Genomic DNA, 16,751 nt, shown 5'->3' on the forward strand with positions numbered 1-16,751 from the left:
ATTTGCCAAATCAAAACATCAGAAGTAAGTGAGACTGAATAGCTGAGGGTATTTGTTCTGGAGAGTAGATTTGAGCAGAGATGTTGTGAATTAAGGGGAATATGCCTGATGATTTATAGAGGCATGTTGCTTGAAGTGGAAGGAGAGCAGGAGAGACTTTCCTTGAGTACAAGGAACATGATTTATTCTAATGACTGCAGGAGGCTGTTTGTTTTATTTTTGGAGTAGATTTGTTTGCGCTTAAAGTGTGTTTGCTGGGGGAGGAGTTGAAGGCCAGAATAGCTTTGGAATATATTGAATGCCATGGAATTTAAAGACTCATTCCCTTCAACTTAGAAGATCACTAAACCTCATATGCTGCTGGTTACTCAAACACAGCACATGGAAACATCTGTTGTGTGGAAACATCACGCAAGGCTCATCTGCCATGTAGACTTCTTCTTTGTGGTCTGTCTATCTGCACTGTCAGAGGCATTATGCCTCTGAATACCAGGTGCTGGAAAATGCAGACAGGCAGAGTGCTCATGTGTAGCTTGCAGACTTCCCACAGGCATCTTTTTGGCCATTGTGAAACAGGATGCTGGACTAGGTGGGCCAATGATCTGATCCAACAGGCGTTTCTTACGTTCTTATGTCTTACAGTCCAGCCCTGTACAGTCGTACCTCAGAAGTTGAACAGAATCAGTTGCGGAAGTCCGTTCGACTTCCAAAACATTTGAAAACCAAAGTGTGGCTTCTGATTGGCTGCAGGAGCTTCCTGCAGCCAATCAGAAGCCACAGAAGCCCTGTCAGGCGTTCGGCTTCCAAAAGAACGTTTGAAAACCATAACACTCACTTCCGGTTTTCGATTGTTTGGAAGCTGGAACATTCGACTCCCAAGGCGTTCGGGAGCCAAGGAATGACTGTATATCGTTTTGGTTGAGGTGGGGTAAGCAAGCTGCAACTTTTGCCATTCCAGCACATTCTGAGCCTAGGTCAGAGAGAAAGAGAACCTCAGGCCTGGTGGCCTTCATGCAGTCCTATAGGCCTTTTAATCTGGTCTTTGGGCTTCAAAGGCTACATGGCTTACTGACTGGAATGTGTCCTTGAAGTATGATAATGCCTCTTGCTTGCCTGGATAAGGGATGGAGATGTGTGTGAGAGCAGAAACCTCTGAGCTTTGTTTTGCTAGAAGGTAGTGCCAGATTTAGGGCACTGAGCACAGTTCCCTCACACAGGGCGCTGAGCCAAGGGTGTGCAAAATCACAACAGCAACATGTATATTTATACGGGCACCTACTGAGAAGATCCATTTAAAAAGCAACTGTACCAAAAAGACTTATTGTGAAAATAAGAAATAGGGGGGAGGGGGCGCCAAAGTTTATCCTCACTCAGGTTCCATATTACCTGTCCCTGATACTGCATGATAAGATTCACATTCATTGCTCCCACTTTTTGCCTCTAGGCCTGCCCACCACTGACATGTAGCCCCTGAGAAGTTCTCTTAAGGGGATGTCGCCCTCATGCTGAAATCTTAGGTCTCACTGGTATGCCTGTAAACAGGGGGGCCAACTTGAATAAAATATTGTGGGGACCCAGGAAAGCCCCATTCCGCATAATCAGTCACACAATGCAGTGCGCACACACACCCTTTGAATGGGAAGGCCCAGCCCCCTCAAATATTTTGTTGTGGAGGCCGAAGCCCCCTTGGCCCCTAGGAGTTGGTTTGTATGCCTGTAAATATCAGTTGCTGCAATTCACAAGTTGGAAGAGTGCTGCTGTTCTCATGTCCTGCTTCTGGGCTTTCCATAGGAATCTGGGGGAGAGTCACACTGGCTCTGATTTTTTTTGTGGTGATAAAAAATCTCATGGGACAAGACCTCCCTAATGGTGACCCACCAAGATGACTACAGCCCATGAGCCATGTGCTCTGCCAGGTGAATGACCTCCCACTCTAGCTACCATTTTTCTAGTCTCAGCTGGGCAGCAAAACCACAATGTTTAGATGGGCTTGACTCTCACGTATGGCTGGTGGGGTAGCATTTGGCTCGGTGGACCACAAGTTGTTCTATGCAGCAAATCTGACTATAGAAAGAACAAACAAGCCCTCCAGCAATCCCACCTCAATCTTTTGGCTTCTACATGGTCCTAGCTATGGTTCTAGCCCTACCTAATATTACAGTAGCTGCCATGCTACACTTGAATCCATTTCCTTCAGGGGCATAATGAGGATTCCTAAACTGTTTGCTTCTTCATTTGTTTCCTGCAGGATGTTCCTCCTTGTGGGTGCTCCAAAGGCAAACACAACTCAACCTGGGATTGTGCAAGGAGGCCAGGTGCTCAAGTGTAACTGGAACCCCAACAGAAGAAACTGCCAGCCGATTGTATTCGACGCCACAGGTAATATAGCAATATGGGCTTTTGCCAACCCAAGGGATTTGGGTGAATTGCAAAGAGGAAAGCAAATCAGCAACCTGTTGGAAAAGATTTGGAGCAATAAGGGTCATTGTACACAAGGCTCATTTTGTTGGCCTGTCTTCATGCCATAGTCATTCAAAATGGTGGAGGTGCTCTTAGCTCAGTGTTGTGAACCATCTTGAGGGCTCGGGTAGTGATGCCTGTTGTGGTAGGCCTGCCGACATGCATAGTATGCCATTGATTTGGAATGGTTGTGACAAGACAGCCAACACATTCATTGTTGGTGAACAGTTTGGATCCTGGTGACAGAACGAGCAGGATGGGAGGATGTAGCTTTCCCACGTGATCTTGGGAATCTGTACTGCTTGGAAACCAGCCCCCATCTCCCTGCCATCTTCTGCTTGTTTCTGGCAGCCCCTCAAGGAACTGCAAATCCTAGCAGATAAAGTTTCTCTTGGCGGAAGTGCACCGGATTTGCAAATGTAAGGGAGGGAATGACGGCCTGTGATGAGAGGTAGGGTATAAGCCAATTCGAAGACATCCCTAAGCCATCACTGTTCGTTCTTGGCAGTTTCAGTGTGTTAAAATAGGCTGGCTTTCTGGTGAGCTGGAATCTTTGTCTCCGGAATTAAAGAACTCTCTGCTTTACAGTGGCAAAATCCATTTGAAAGTGCTTTTTATATGCTGGCTATTCCAGCAAAGGGTACATCGGTTCCTTGTCCAGGGCTTACAACAATGTAGACATAACATAGAGGACTGGATTCTGGAATTTCACAGAGGGAGGGGGAGGTTTCTTGTCCCCTCCTCTCCATTGCAGTGATTTGCACCCCCAATAAAAGCCTTTTTGAAGGGTCGAGGACCCCTCCTGAAAAATATGGGGTGTGGTGTGGTGGGCTGCTATGAGAGGGGAGAATTGCCCCAAATCAAATTTGAACCACAAGGGAAATTCTAGTTCCTGTTCCTAGCAGCAATCTCATGCCCTGCCCCACATTGTTTAGGAGCCCCCTCCCTAACCCTCCAGGGAACAATACTAGGGGGTGCTCAGGTGACGGGTAGCAGGTAAGAGGGGATGGGAAACTTTCCATTCAGAAAGTTTCTTAAGTTCACTTAGCCTGAGGCTCCAAGTCAAGAGGTCCTGAAGTGGGAGATATGCTCAAAAAGGCAGGCTTGAATTCCTGTGCTTACGAGTTGCAAATTACTCAGTCCCTCAGTCACTCCCACTAAAGCTAGATTTATTTATTTATTTTTAAAAAGGGAAACCATGTACGCAGCATGACTTTGCACATGCAGCCCCACAGCCACTTGTGGACATGTGGTGGAATCCTGGTAAGCGTGCTATAGGGGCAGGCAGTCATTTAAGGCATTTCTGGAGCAGTGCTGGGCTTGCGGGTACACTAGTTGCAGGCTACCTATTCAGCTATCTGTTCCACATTTGCAATTATGCAAATGGTCAGTTTGTTGCCCAGATTTCTTCATGCCACACCTGAGGCAGCTAACCGTAACAACCACTGAAAAACACATGGCATGAATAAATACAGGTTAACAGACATGTTTGTCATCTGGCTGCCAATTAGTTTCCAGGTCCAATTCAAAATGCTGGTTTTGTTCTATAAAACCTTAAATGGCTCAGGACTACAAACTTCAAAGACTGCCTCTTTCCATATGAGCCTATCTGGACCCTGAGACCATAAACTGAGCCCTGCTCCATGAGAGGTCCAGGGGATGGCAACATGAGAGAGGGCCTTTTCTGTGGTGACTCCCTGTTTGTAGAATGCTCTCCCGATAGGGGCTCCCCTGGCACCTTTGTTACATATCTTTCAGGACCAGGCAAAAACATTCCTCTTCTTCCGGGCCTTTGACCAATTAATCTATGGCCTTCAATCTAAAAAAATCTATGGGGTATCGTTTTTGTTTATGTTAGTGTTTTTATATTGTAAACAGCCCTGTGATCCTCAGATGAATGGTGGCATAGAAATCATCATCATCTGGCTAAGACTAATGGGAATTGTAGTCCAAAATGTGTAGAGGGCACCAGATTGGCAAAGGCTGGAGTAGATCCACTAAAATCTATGGGGCCTAAAGTGGAAATCTCAACATAACTTACCTGGGAGTGAGCCCTATTGAATTTAACAGGACGTACTTCTGAATAGTTAGGACTGTGCAGAAAGTTAGTCATGGCTAACTTGAGTCCTGCTGGTTTCCTCCAGGAGTTGTTGGACTACAACTCCCATCAGTCCTAGCCTGTAAGGCCAATGGTCAATGGGGACTTTAGTCCAGCTACATTTAGGGGCACCAGATTGGAGCAGACTGGACTACATTAAGCATCACTAAGGCTGTGTACACACTGCTGCTTACTGCATCCAGTGTGCTCCCACTGCTGGTTTGGGAAGCGATGTACACACAACATCGGCTGCAATCCATATCTATCCTGTCGTTTCTTATGAAATACTGTGTCCCCCCCCCCCCAATCTGCTTCAATCTAAATTGAGAAAAAGAACAACCTAGCTGTGTTTTAAGCTGGCAATGTACCGGGGTATACATGGCCAAAGTCTGGATCCATCTCAAAGATTCTCCCTCTAGCCTGCGCACAAACACCTTATAGAAACATGTCATCTGGTTCCAGCTGTAGCCTGACAGTTCCAAAAAACCAGCCCATGGGCTGAGACTGGTCAGCTGTAGTGTGATGCAAGCCCAGTGAATTCCGCCCCCCTTCATTTGACTGTTGAAATGTTCCCCAGGAGAAACTCTGCAGCTCTGGTTTCATTTCTGAAGTGCGCAGAAGGGGAAGCATGGATTTAAAAAGAGTGTAGAATTCCTTTTTCAGGGCAACAGAGCCACGTTCCCTTCTGCTTATTGTGTGTGGGTGATCCCCTCGCCAACAATAGAAAGCCTTGTTTGAGAGCCAAACGACGCTATCGGTCAGGCATGGCCATTGCTGTGACCCATTTAGCATCTGGCATATTTAAAAGGGCCTTGCGTAGCGCCGTCCTCTCAGCCTTCTCCAGCTCAGGAGCTGCTGCCGGTGCCGAGAACTCATGCGGAAAATGTGTGCCAGGGGTCTGGGAAGGGGGGGAATTGGTGGGGAGCTGCCTGCCGACGTCTCTCGGCATACGGCAGAGGAAGCTGGCAGAGCCGAAGCTGAACTGATCCAGCGTGTCATTGTTCAAAGGCTGCGTTTGGGGGCGGTGGGTCACGGGAAGGTCCTTTTCCTATTTATAGCTTTAGTCTAAAAACAACATCTTGCCAACAAGCCCACAAAAGCCTCCTGTGGCAGCAAAAGAGCAGATCAAAATATAAAACCCCAACGAAAACGTTTAGAACACCGAGTCCACTACAAAATGGGAGGGAAAGAGGAAGCCAATCAAGCTGATTTTGATAAAATAATATTAGGAACAGCTGATTTGACTGAAACCCTTATGTGAGCAGGAAAGTATTTATCACCTTCCTGTGATATGAGCTAGTTAGAGGAGCCTCCCCAGGTAACTGTTCTTCATCCTTAGGTCCCCAGGTGTTTTTGGACTACAGTTCCCATTGTCCCCTGCTGGTTTAGGCAGGGGTCAGGGATTATGGGAGTTGTAGTCCAACAGCATCTGGGGGCTGAAGGTTGAAAAGTGCTGCCAGCAAGGGAAAGCGCTCAAATCAAGGAGACTCATCTTCACTGCCACCCAGCTTAGACAGTGGCAGCAACAAGAGAAGTTCCTTTAGAGGTTTGACATGGGGTCAGGCATCCTGGACCCAAACAGCACAATCCTGCACATCTGAATTGGATGGTGGGAAAGGATTATCTCTCATAATACTAAGAACTTGTTAAATGAAGCTAGAGTTGAAAGATTCAGGGCAGTCAAATAGAAATTATATCTTCACCCGGTGCATAGTCAAACTATGGAATTTGCTTTCACAAGATGTTGTGATGGCCGCTAACCTGGATGGCTTTAAAAGATGTTCCAGGTTTGTTTCTTTTACAAACTTGGCCCTCCAGCTGTTTTTGGACTACAGTTCCCATCATCCCTGACCACAGGTCTTGCTAGCTAGGGATGATGGGAGTTGTAGTCCAGAAACAGCTGGAAACCCAAGTTTGAGAAGCCTTGACCAGTGATGGCCAAACTTGGCCCTCTAGCTGTTTTGGGACTACAGCTCCCATCATCCCTAGCTAACAGGACCAGTGGTCAGGGATGATGGGAATTGTAGTCCCAAAACAGCTGGAGGGCCAAGTTAGGCCATCACTGGTTTAGACCAGTTCATGGAGGATAAAGCTATCAGTGGCTACTGGCCGCATTGGGTATGTTCTGCCTCCATTTTGGGAGGCAGCATGCGCCTGAATACCAGTTGCTGAGCACTACAAATGAGGAGAGTGCTGTTGTACTCAAATCCTGCTTGCAGACGTCATGTGGGTAGCTGGTTGGCCTCTGTGAGAACAGAATGCTAGACGAGATGACCCCTCTTCTGCTCGCATCTTTACTCAAAAGTAAGTCCTGCTGTGTTTAACAGGTCTTGTGGATGTGTTTCAGGATTTGGGCCCTTGTGTGACTGAGTTTGATATCCTTTCCTAAGGTTCTGCAGAAGGAAGCAAAGGATGGACAGGGGCCCCTTTAGCAAGAAGAAACATTGCAGTTTCTCATTTCTTGGAGGGTCCTGCCAGACCTCTCCTCTGGTTTAATTTTACAGTTCAGATCAAAGCTTTTCAACACATGGTGAAACAGGATATGACATTTGTGCAAGGAGCGTGCTTCTTGCAAAACTCCCAGCCTATTTTGAAAGTGTTGCAAGTGATACGTGGTTTAATATATGTTGATTTTCAGTGTGTATATGACAAAACCTTTCACTGAAGCTGTTTAAAAAGCTATTTTTTAAGATATTATGAAACAACAGGCAAAACACACAAGGAAAAAGTATAGAGGGAGCAAGCCAAAGATCCTGTATTTATTACTATTATATTTATATCCCAACTTTCCTCCAAGGAGCTCAAAGTGGCATATATGGGTTCTAACCCACTCCATTTTATCTTAACAACAACCCTGGGATGTAGGTTAGCCTGAGAGACTGTGGCTGGCTGAAAGTCGTCCAGCAAGCTTCATGGCTGAGTAGGGATTTGAACTCAGGTGAAAGAGACAGAGCACCTTGTAGAAGAATTAACAAAAGATCCAGGGTGCTTGCTTCTGGCAGCTGATGCACTGTGGGGGCCCCTCCAATTTTTTTTAATTTTTTTTTTTTGAGGGGGCTGGGTCTCCTCAATGTTCAGAGCGCCCTGTGTGCGATGTCAGGAAGTCATGTTGGGCCCCCTCAATCCTCTGGAGAAGGTGGCACCTCTGAAAGGATCTAATATAGCTAGGACAACTGAGACACAAAATGGTAGGTAAAGGGACCTCTGACCATTCGGTCCAGTCCTGGACGACTCTGGGTTTGCGGCGCTCATCTCACTTTATTGGCCGAGGGAGCAGGCGTACAGCTTCTGGGTCATGTGGCTTCTGGCGAACCAGAGCAGCACACGGAAACGTTGTTTACCTTCCCGCTGGAGCGGTACTTATTTATCTACTTACACTTTGACGTGCTTTCAAACTGCTAGGTTGGCAGGAGCAGGGACCGAGCAACGGGAGCTCACCCCATCACAGGGATTCGAACCGCTGACCTTCTGATCGACAAGTCCTAGGCTCTGTGGTTTAACCCACAGCGCCACTGGATATGTAAAGTGGCACACCCATGAGAAATATCTTGGGCAAACCAATCCCAACCTCTGATCATGTGCTTTGGGTGTGCGGGTGGGTGTTAAGATAAAGAGGAAATTTCATGAAGATAGCCTTCTTTATTCTTTGGCGATCACTCGTAGCTGAGTAAGATTGTCTTCCATGAACACAGTCTTAACAGTGCGTCCGTAAGTGACTGTGGAGGCCAATTCTGGATCCACACATCCTTCCACAGTGGAGACATAGGTTTCTGGGCAGGATTTGATTACGATGAGGATTTGCCAAATGTGCCTTCCTCTTAGCTTGTTTCTCCCTTTCGTCCTGAGTTTGTGCTTCTTCAAAGCCTGTGACACCTTTGGTAGAGGCTGTTCTTCAGTTGGAGCCCTCGCAGGCCAATGTTTCCCAATTATCTGTGCTTATACTGCATTTTTAAAAATAGATTTGCCTTGAGAGCATCTTTAAACCTCTTTTGCTGTCCACAAGTATTTTGCTTTCCATTCTTAAGTTGCTTTGGAAGACGATAACCAGGCATCCGAACCACATGACCAGTCCAACGAAGTTGATGTACGATGAAAATGACTACAGATGACATACATCTGTATGCCTTCTGAATTTTCTGTTTGTTTGTTTTTTAAAAGCATTTTTAAGTTGTGGGAATTTGAGAAACAAAAACTTTATGGTATGTCTACTGGATGTCACAATTATGTTGCCAAGTAAGCACTTTTGTGCTTTCTTTCCTTACACCCTTCAGAAGTGTCTGGAACAGATCACTGTCAGAAGTAGGATGCGGGGCTGAGGCAGGTCATTGACCTGACCCAGTCAAGATGCCCTTTTTTGCTTCAACTTCCTTATTTCCTCGTCTTCCTCATTCACATTGGAGCCCCAAAGTGTAATCTCACAAACTGATAGTGGTGCAAGTAAAAAGAAAACACTGTTGGGCATGGGAAGGGCTGGGGCTCAGTGGTAGGCTATCTGCTTCGTATACAGAAGGCCCCACATTCGATCACTGACAAGTTGGGCTGCGAGAGCCCCCAGCCTGAAACCTTGGAGATCTGCTGCCAGCCAGTGTAAACCAATACTGAGCTAGATGAATCAATAGTATGACTTGAGATACAGTGGCGTAGCGTGGGTTGTCAGCACCCGGGGCAAGGCAAGTAATTTGCGCCCCCTAACCCGTGGATTTGCGCCCCCTAACCCCCAGATGTTGCGCCCGGTGCGGCCGGCCCCCCCTGCACCCCCCACGCTACGCCACTGTTGAGATAAGAGAGTTTTGATGCCTTGCGCCATGGCGCAGGTTGAACATTTGGTTGAAAAACACCTGGGCTTCATTTTGGTTCAAGCAAGTTGCAATGTATACCTATGCACTTAATTTATTATGGGGCCCTTGTTAAATCCAGTATACCTCATGCAAAGCTGCAAGGAAATAAGCTCTGCCTCTTTTCCACCACAGCGTGCAATTCCCGGCATGAGTCATTGTGCGCACGGTTAAGGAGATTCCTGCTCGGATAGTTTTAAACTGTGTTTACTCAAGTCATAACTAGATGGGAGGATAAAATGCCTTGCTCGTACTAGCCAAGATAGAATGATTTATTTGTGTTTTAAAAGATTTCTGGAGGAAGAAGCAGTTCTTTCCTGCCCAAAGCAGGAGCTGTGCATTTCCAGCGAGGGCCAATTGAAATGTGGTTGGTGCTACAGCTGTGGCAAAGCCTGTGGCGGTCTTGACTGCATGGCCGGTGTTATTGTGAACATGCCTACACAGCAAACCAATGCTTGTGACTGTCTTGTCGGTTCTTGGAGCTGTTCCGTGCAGCCCAGCAGGAAATCCTGAAGGCCGAGTTCATATATTTATCCTGGTGCAACAATATATCCTCACAGATTGAGGAGCAAGCATGCCCTCTCCCCTCCACAATGCATGTCATGTTGCATATTGTGCAGGTATCCTCCTCCTTGGATGAGCACCATATTCACCTTCCTCCATCCTGCACAAATGGGCAGAAACCTGATGTGATCAGCGTGGCAAAAGGGGGGGAGGTCCTGTCTGCTCTTTCAGCACACACACCCTCCAATATTTATCTGATGAAAATAGGGATGTCTAATAATAATAATAATAATAATAATAATAATAATAATAATACCCCACCCATCTGACTGGGTTGCCCCAGCCACTCTAGGTGGCTTCCAGCATATATAAACACATAATCAAACATAAAGCATTTTTTTAAAAAAGTTTCCTTATATGGGGCTGCCTTCAGGTGTCTTCTAAAGGTCATATAGTTACTTATCTCCTTGGCTCAGTTGTTGCATAACTTCACACTCTCCAACATTTCTCTGATGGAAAATAGGAACGTCCTAAGGAAAAGTGAGACATTCAAATCAGAAACCAGGACAGCTTCTGTAAATCTGGGACTGTCCCTGGAAAATACAGGTACTTGGAGGGTGCGCCAGCATATAAGGGCTATTGCCATCTGAATGCATGTTTAAATGAAAACTGAGTGCATGTGAGGGTGGCAGGCCTATTTCTTTAAAAGTGCAAAGTGGAGAGGTTGAGTTGAACGGTAGAGCGTCTGATTCCATGCAGAAGGTCCCAGATTCAATCTCTGGCCTCTCCAGGTAAGGCTAGGGAAATACCCCATCTGAAACCCTGGGGATCCCCTGCCCCTCAATGTAAGCAGTACTGAGCTATAAAGTACTCTACTTTTAAAAAGTAGAGACATCACCTTGCCAACAAAGGTCCGTATAGTTAAAGCTACGGTTTTCCCAGTAGTGATGTATGGAAGTGAGAGCTGGACCATAAAGAAGGCTGATCGCCGAAGAATTGATGCTTTTGAATTATGGTGCTGGAGGAGACTCTTGAGAGTCCCATGGACTGCAAGAAGATCAAACGCATCCATTCTTAAGGAAATCAGCCCTGAGTGCTCACTGGAAGGACAGATCGTGAAGCTGAGGCTCCAATACTTTGGCCACCTCATGAGAAGAGAAGACTCCCTGGAAAAGACCCTGATGTTGGGAAAGATTGAAGACACAAGGAGAAGGGGACGACAGAGGACGAGATGGTTGGACAGTGTGCTCGAAGCTACAAACATGAGTCTGACCAAACTGCGGGAGGCAGTGGAAGACAGGAGTGCCTGGCGTGCTCTGGTCCATGGGGTCATGAAGAGTCGGACATGACTAAACGACTAAACAACAACAACAACACACCGACTCTGTATAAGGCAGCTTCCTATGGCACTCTTGATGGTGGTGTTGCATCCTTCCCCTGCTCCAGAAGTCTCTCCCTCAGCTGCTTTTTATTTAGTTATATTTGCTTCCACTATTAGAGCCCTCTAGGAGAGAGAGAAAATGTTCTTGGGAGGTAAACTGTAGGGGTGAGCTTGGTTGGTGGGTGGAGAGATTTGGCATTCCTTACCTGCTCACCTCTTTTGCTCTTTAAATTGCACACCACCCCACACTTTACACTGGCTGACTCGCGTTTAAAGACATGGATCAGCCAACCCACAGGCCTTCCGCCTCCCTCCACCCCCTGCCCTCCGAAAACTAGCATTTGCTTTCATTTACATTGTGTATGTTGCAACGACTGCTGTGCTAAACAATGCGCTCTGGAGATATTAACATTGGAAGGCCTCTAAACAAACTGAGGAGGAGGCAGCAACATCACAAGCCGTCTTTTCTTGGCACAAAAGCAGACGAAGCATCTCTGCAAATAGATGATCCCTCTCGAGATGCAATAAATCTGCGACTTCTGGCTAGGCTTCCCACCCCATGCAGTCCACTCCTCCTTAGATTTCCTAGCCAACCAGGGACTCTGGTTCAGTTTATGCATTTTTGATGTATATGAAGGGCCGCAAGAAGAGAAGAGGAATGCTGGGTCACATCTTGCAGAGCGCTGTTGCTCCCAGGGCCTGCTTGCAGGTTTCCCATAGGCAGCTAGTTGGCGAAATAGCTGTCAACTTTTCCCTTTTCTTGCAAGGGATCCTATTCGGAATAAGGGGATTTTCCTTTAAAAAAGGGGAAAGTTTACAGCTATGGTTGGCCACTGTGAGAAAAGATTATTGGACTAGGTGGGGCTGAATGACCCTTGTTTCCAGGGGTCCCCTACTGCTGAACTGCAACTCCCATCAGCCCCAGCTAGCATGGCCACTGGGAGTTGTAGGGCAACAGCATCTGGAGGGCACCAGCCTGGCTGCCATTATTTCCCCTTGTGAAAGTTACTAAGCAGTGAGGTGCCCAACATGTTAGCGTTTGCCCAACCGCTTTAAGGGGCCCGGGGCTGAGAGAAGATCTTGGTGAGGCAACTGCAGCAGCCTTGCCCCTTTTTGCTGCCTGCTCCCAACAGGCTCACTTGTGTGTGGGTGTTACCAAGGTGACACTTTGGGGAGAGAAACTTTTTGTGTGGGAGCATAGAACAGGGCCTTTGCTGTACTGGCCCCCAGGATGTGAAACTCCTGCTGCAGATACAGCCACACACCCTGTTTCTAGACATCAGGTTAATATTTCTTCCTTCAGGCCTAAGGCAGATTTTAAGATTTGGTTTCCTCTGCTGATGGGTTGCTGTTTAACACTCTTACTGGATTTATGGTTTTTACTGCTGAGTATTTCAGTAAACTATTCGGGTGCTACTTTGAGTTTGGAGACTGGGTTATAAATTCCATAAATAATCGTGACTAATTCAGAACAACAATGTGCTCTGGAAGTATTGGCGTTTCAAGCACCCCAAGCAAGGAGCTAAAGAGGCAGCTGTGATGCAGGCCACTCCCCGCCACTGACTGAAAAAGCAGATAAAACATACTGCCTTGAGGAACAGGTCATGTCTTGCCTTTCCATTAGCTGAAGAGATGCTTTCGAAGAAGCGCCCTTTTTCTTGCTCTTCAATCAACAGGCTTGCTTCCAATAGAGGTGTTGGTTTTCAAACTCTCCTAGGGAAACCAGAGTTTCTCAGCTGGGAAGTTAGCCAGACAAACTTCTCCAAACCAAGGCTGATCTTTCTCTACAATATAGAGCCAGAAGGGAGTATGAAGAGTATCTAACACTGAAATCTCCAGCCAGAAAGCAATACGGTATAGAGTAAAGCATAGAATCATAGACTTGTATAGTTGGAAGGGACCCCAAGGGTCATTTAGTCCAACCCCCTGCAAATGCAGGAATCTCAGCTGAAGCATCAGTCCACCCTGGGGAAAGGAAGCCCTAAGCCCTGACCTAACCAGAGCTATGCATAAACTGAATGTGCGGCCCAGGACATGTTCAAGAATCTTCCTCAGGCGCTGTGTGACTTAAGATTCCTCAGCAAAGAGGCTAGTGTTAAAAAAAAAAATCACCTGCAGGCAGAAAATTTGGAAACTATTGCAATGTGGTCTCACATTTATGCCAAGATTCTAGCAAATTTCAGTTGCACCTTCTGGTCTTAGGTACTTGTTTTTGTTTTGTCTGGTCTTGTTTTGTTTGCTTGCTTGCACTGAAACATTAGATCTTAAGTTCGGAAGCGAGTGAAAAATCGTTCTTGAAATACTAAGTACAGTACGGGCTATTTTAAGTGCTTCTGTCCAGAAAAAGCACAGAAGCCTCATGGAGCTCATTATGTGCACCGACCATAGCATATACCTCAGTATGCTCCAGTTTATCACACATTTTTACTTAATTTTGCGTGCGTGCAAATGCGCGCACACACACATATCAATTAGTGTACAGTTTGTAAAGTAGCAGGCTCCTACAATATTATATTAAGAATAGGAGGATGATAACAGTCCATAATGCACTTGTGAAGAAATGCCACCTTTCGAGTTATTTTATTCTGTTTCATTTCCCCCCACCTTATATAGCTGGCCGCCAAAGCTGTATTGTGGCCAAACCCATCACAATATTACATACCGAGGCAAATTAAAACAAGTCCAATCAAGGCAATGCATCTAGAAGGGACTAATGACTGAAAATCTGGCGATGGCCATTCAGACAAGTCAATTGTGCTTCCAGTTTAACAAATTGAGGCTGCAAACCTGTACACACTTATCCTAGAAATTAACCCCACTGAACATTATGTCCAGGGACTTCCTTCCTTCCTTCTGAATTGTGTTGTAAGAACGACAAAATCTTTATTAATCTAGCATCTTCTACAGCCAGCTCTGCAACCTTATAAGTAAACTTCCTGCATTAAAAACAAATCACCTTATGATTAGATGGGAGAGCTTTGCTTCTTGTCTGAAAAGACCCTCGATAGCTCCCTGCTAGAGATTTTGTACACATGACGGTGTGGAATGTAAAGTGGTAGATCTTCACCCATCCCTTTGCCGCATGGTTATAAAATCCTACTAAGATTTTAAACCAGCTGTTATTTGTTTCGGCTTGCCAGCAAAGACGGAAACCTTTCTCTCCAGGATTTCCCGGACAGGAAGCAATAATATGCCTAAAGAGGCAGAGATTTCCTTACAAGGTGGATAGCATACAAAGGAGTTTAGATTAGTCGCCAGCAGTTGAGCTGAATTACTGTGGAGCTGCTGACTCGTAGAAGAGAGGATCATTCTTAATCATGGCTCTCTTGTTTTCGTGAGAACCATGATAAGCGGTGCTTGCATAACCTTTGAAGATGGCCTTGCTTTGGGTTGTATTCTGGCAAGGCCATCTTCATGGACAGATGCAATACTGCAGCCCTATTCTTTGAGAATATCCCACAGAGTATTATGTGGTTTGTGTCCAGAGAAATGTGAACACAGCTTAGCTAATGAAACAGTGCCAGAATTTGTCAACAAGGCTTTGGAGCAGGTGAGATCTTCTCAACTCCAGGCAGTCTTGGCTTCAGAATGGTTTGGGGACAAAAATTGACTTGGTCACCGTGGTGGGTGACATAGAGCAGGGTGGGAAGTGCAGTGTTGTTAGTCAAAAGCTAATCTTTTGAGGTAGATTACAAAAATTTAAGCTGATGTAGCTGGTGAGTCACACAGACATCTGCCTTGTTGGCCAAGCCTGGGGGTAGGGTGCAGGTTCTGGAAATATTTATTGGCCCTCTTGATGTATTCAAAAGATACTGTGAATGCAGAGTTCAACAGGCCTAACAAGGTCCTATATTTATTCCTTTTCATTGGGAAAAGTGGTGATCGTTAACCCCTGCCTGAGCCATTTATCACCCTTCAGCAGCGACTAAGGAAAGTTGGAAGAAAGGTTTCACAATCTGTCTCCTGAACTGGGTAGATTCTGGTTGGGCTGTTATGAGAACGCACTCCCATGAGGGTGAAACCATGGTTCAGTGGTAGCACAGCACATGCTTTGTTTGCCAAATTCAACCCCTGGCATCTCCTGTTAAAAGAATGAGGTAGTATGTGATGTGAAATACCTCTGCCAGAGACCCTAGAGGGTTCCCTAAGGGAACCTGATACCCTCCAGATGGGATTGTAACTCCCATCATCCTTGACCATTGGCCATGCTGTTTCGTCCTGGTGAAAGCTGGAGTCTAGTACCACCTGAAAGTTCCCCATCCCTTCCTTCAAGAGACATTTGCATGAGAGTAAACAGTATTGGTGTAGATCAGTGTGTCCTAAACTTGGGCCTCCAGCTGTTTTCAGACTATAATTTCCATCATTCCTGACCACTGGTCTTGCTTGCTAGGGATTATGGGAGTTGTAGTCCAAAAGCAGCTGGAGACCCAAGTTTGGGAACACTGGTGTAGATGACAAAATAGTTTGATCTACTATAAGGCATCTTCCTATGTTCCCAGCATGGTGATCAAGTTATGAGGGTCACTTCCACCAAGATAATGAGGACCTTTAGACTGGAGCCATATCCTCATCTCATGGAGACCTTGTCCATTATCACTGGTTCCAGACAGCTAGGCACAGCTTCTATTTTTTCGGGTTGACTATCTCTTCTCCTTCCACCATAATTTTATTTATTATACTTTGTTCTTTCCTTTTTTTAATTTGCCATGCCAACCATTTGCCCGATTTGTTTGCATAGGCTAGGCACAGCTTCTAAGGTGCCATTCTGTCTTTAAGAAGATGCAAGTCTTTTAACAGATACTGTGTTTTTTTTCAATAGGTGATTCAGGTCTTTGTAATCTAGTAGGCTGACAATGGGCAACATTATCACTTTTGATGAATGCATGCTTCCTTGGTGTGCGAATGAGCCAACTCAAACACCACAGATAGGAGAACTTCAAACAGTTTTGCAAATGCTTCAGGTGGAGTAGCCCTTCTTCACACATGTGAATAAGCACACTAAGCTCTGCCACCTCCACCACACCTGGCAGCCATTCCCATTGCCTTTCACAAGCTGGAGGGTGAACTGCACAGTTTAGACCTCTAGATTCCAAAGCACACAGAGAGCCTCTGTAAGTGCAGGAAATTCTGAACTGCATAAGTTTGCTCTGTGACTTGTGGAAGATGGGGTGGAGACCCAGCACTCTTGCTGTTCCCTCTCATGTGTTTAATCAACACATAAGTGGAATGCTTGAATAGGGTCACATGCGCACCATACATTTAAAACACATGGGTACCACTTTAACAGTCATGGCTTCCCCCAGAGAATCTTGGGAACTGTAGTTTAGCTCTTGCTGTGCTAAAATTCCCAGCACCTTTGACAAACTACAGTTCCCAGAATTCTTTGGGGGAAACCATGAGCTTTAAATGTGTGGTGTGGATATGGCTTGGGCTCCTGTTTTTCAGTGGAACCTGTTCAGTGCATTGCAAGACA

General features: G+C 46.0%; 1 protein-coding gene across 1 annotated transcript in view; it reads left to right on the top strand.

Moving 5' to 3' along the window:
* Window positions 1-16,751, top strand: part of ITGAV (integrin subunit alpha V) — a 65,170-nt gene that overhangs the window by 9,816 nt on the left and 38,603 nt on the right. The window contains exon 2 of the mRNA XM_083407092.1: window positions 2,249-2,379. Within this exon, the coding sequence (XP_083263218.1) occupies window positions 2,249-2,379 (131 nt within the window). The remainder of the gene's footprint in view (window positions 1-2,248; window positions 2,380-16,751) is intronic.

This window comes from Podarcis tiliguerta (genome assembly GCF_965153285.1).
Source record: "Podarcis tiliguerta genome assembly, chromosome: 1".
Classification (NCBI taxonomy): domain Eukaryota; kingdom Metazoa; phylum Chordata; class Lepidosauria; order Squamata; family Lacertidae; genus Podarcis; species Podarcis tiliguerta.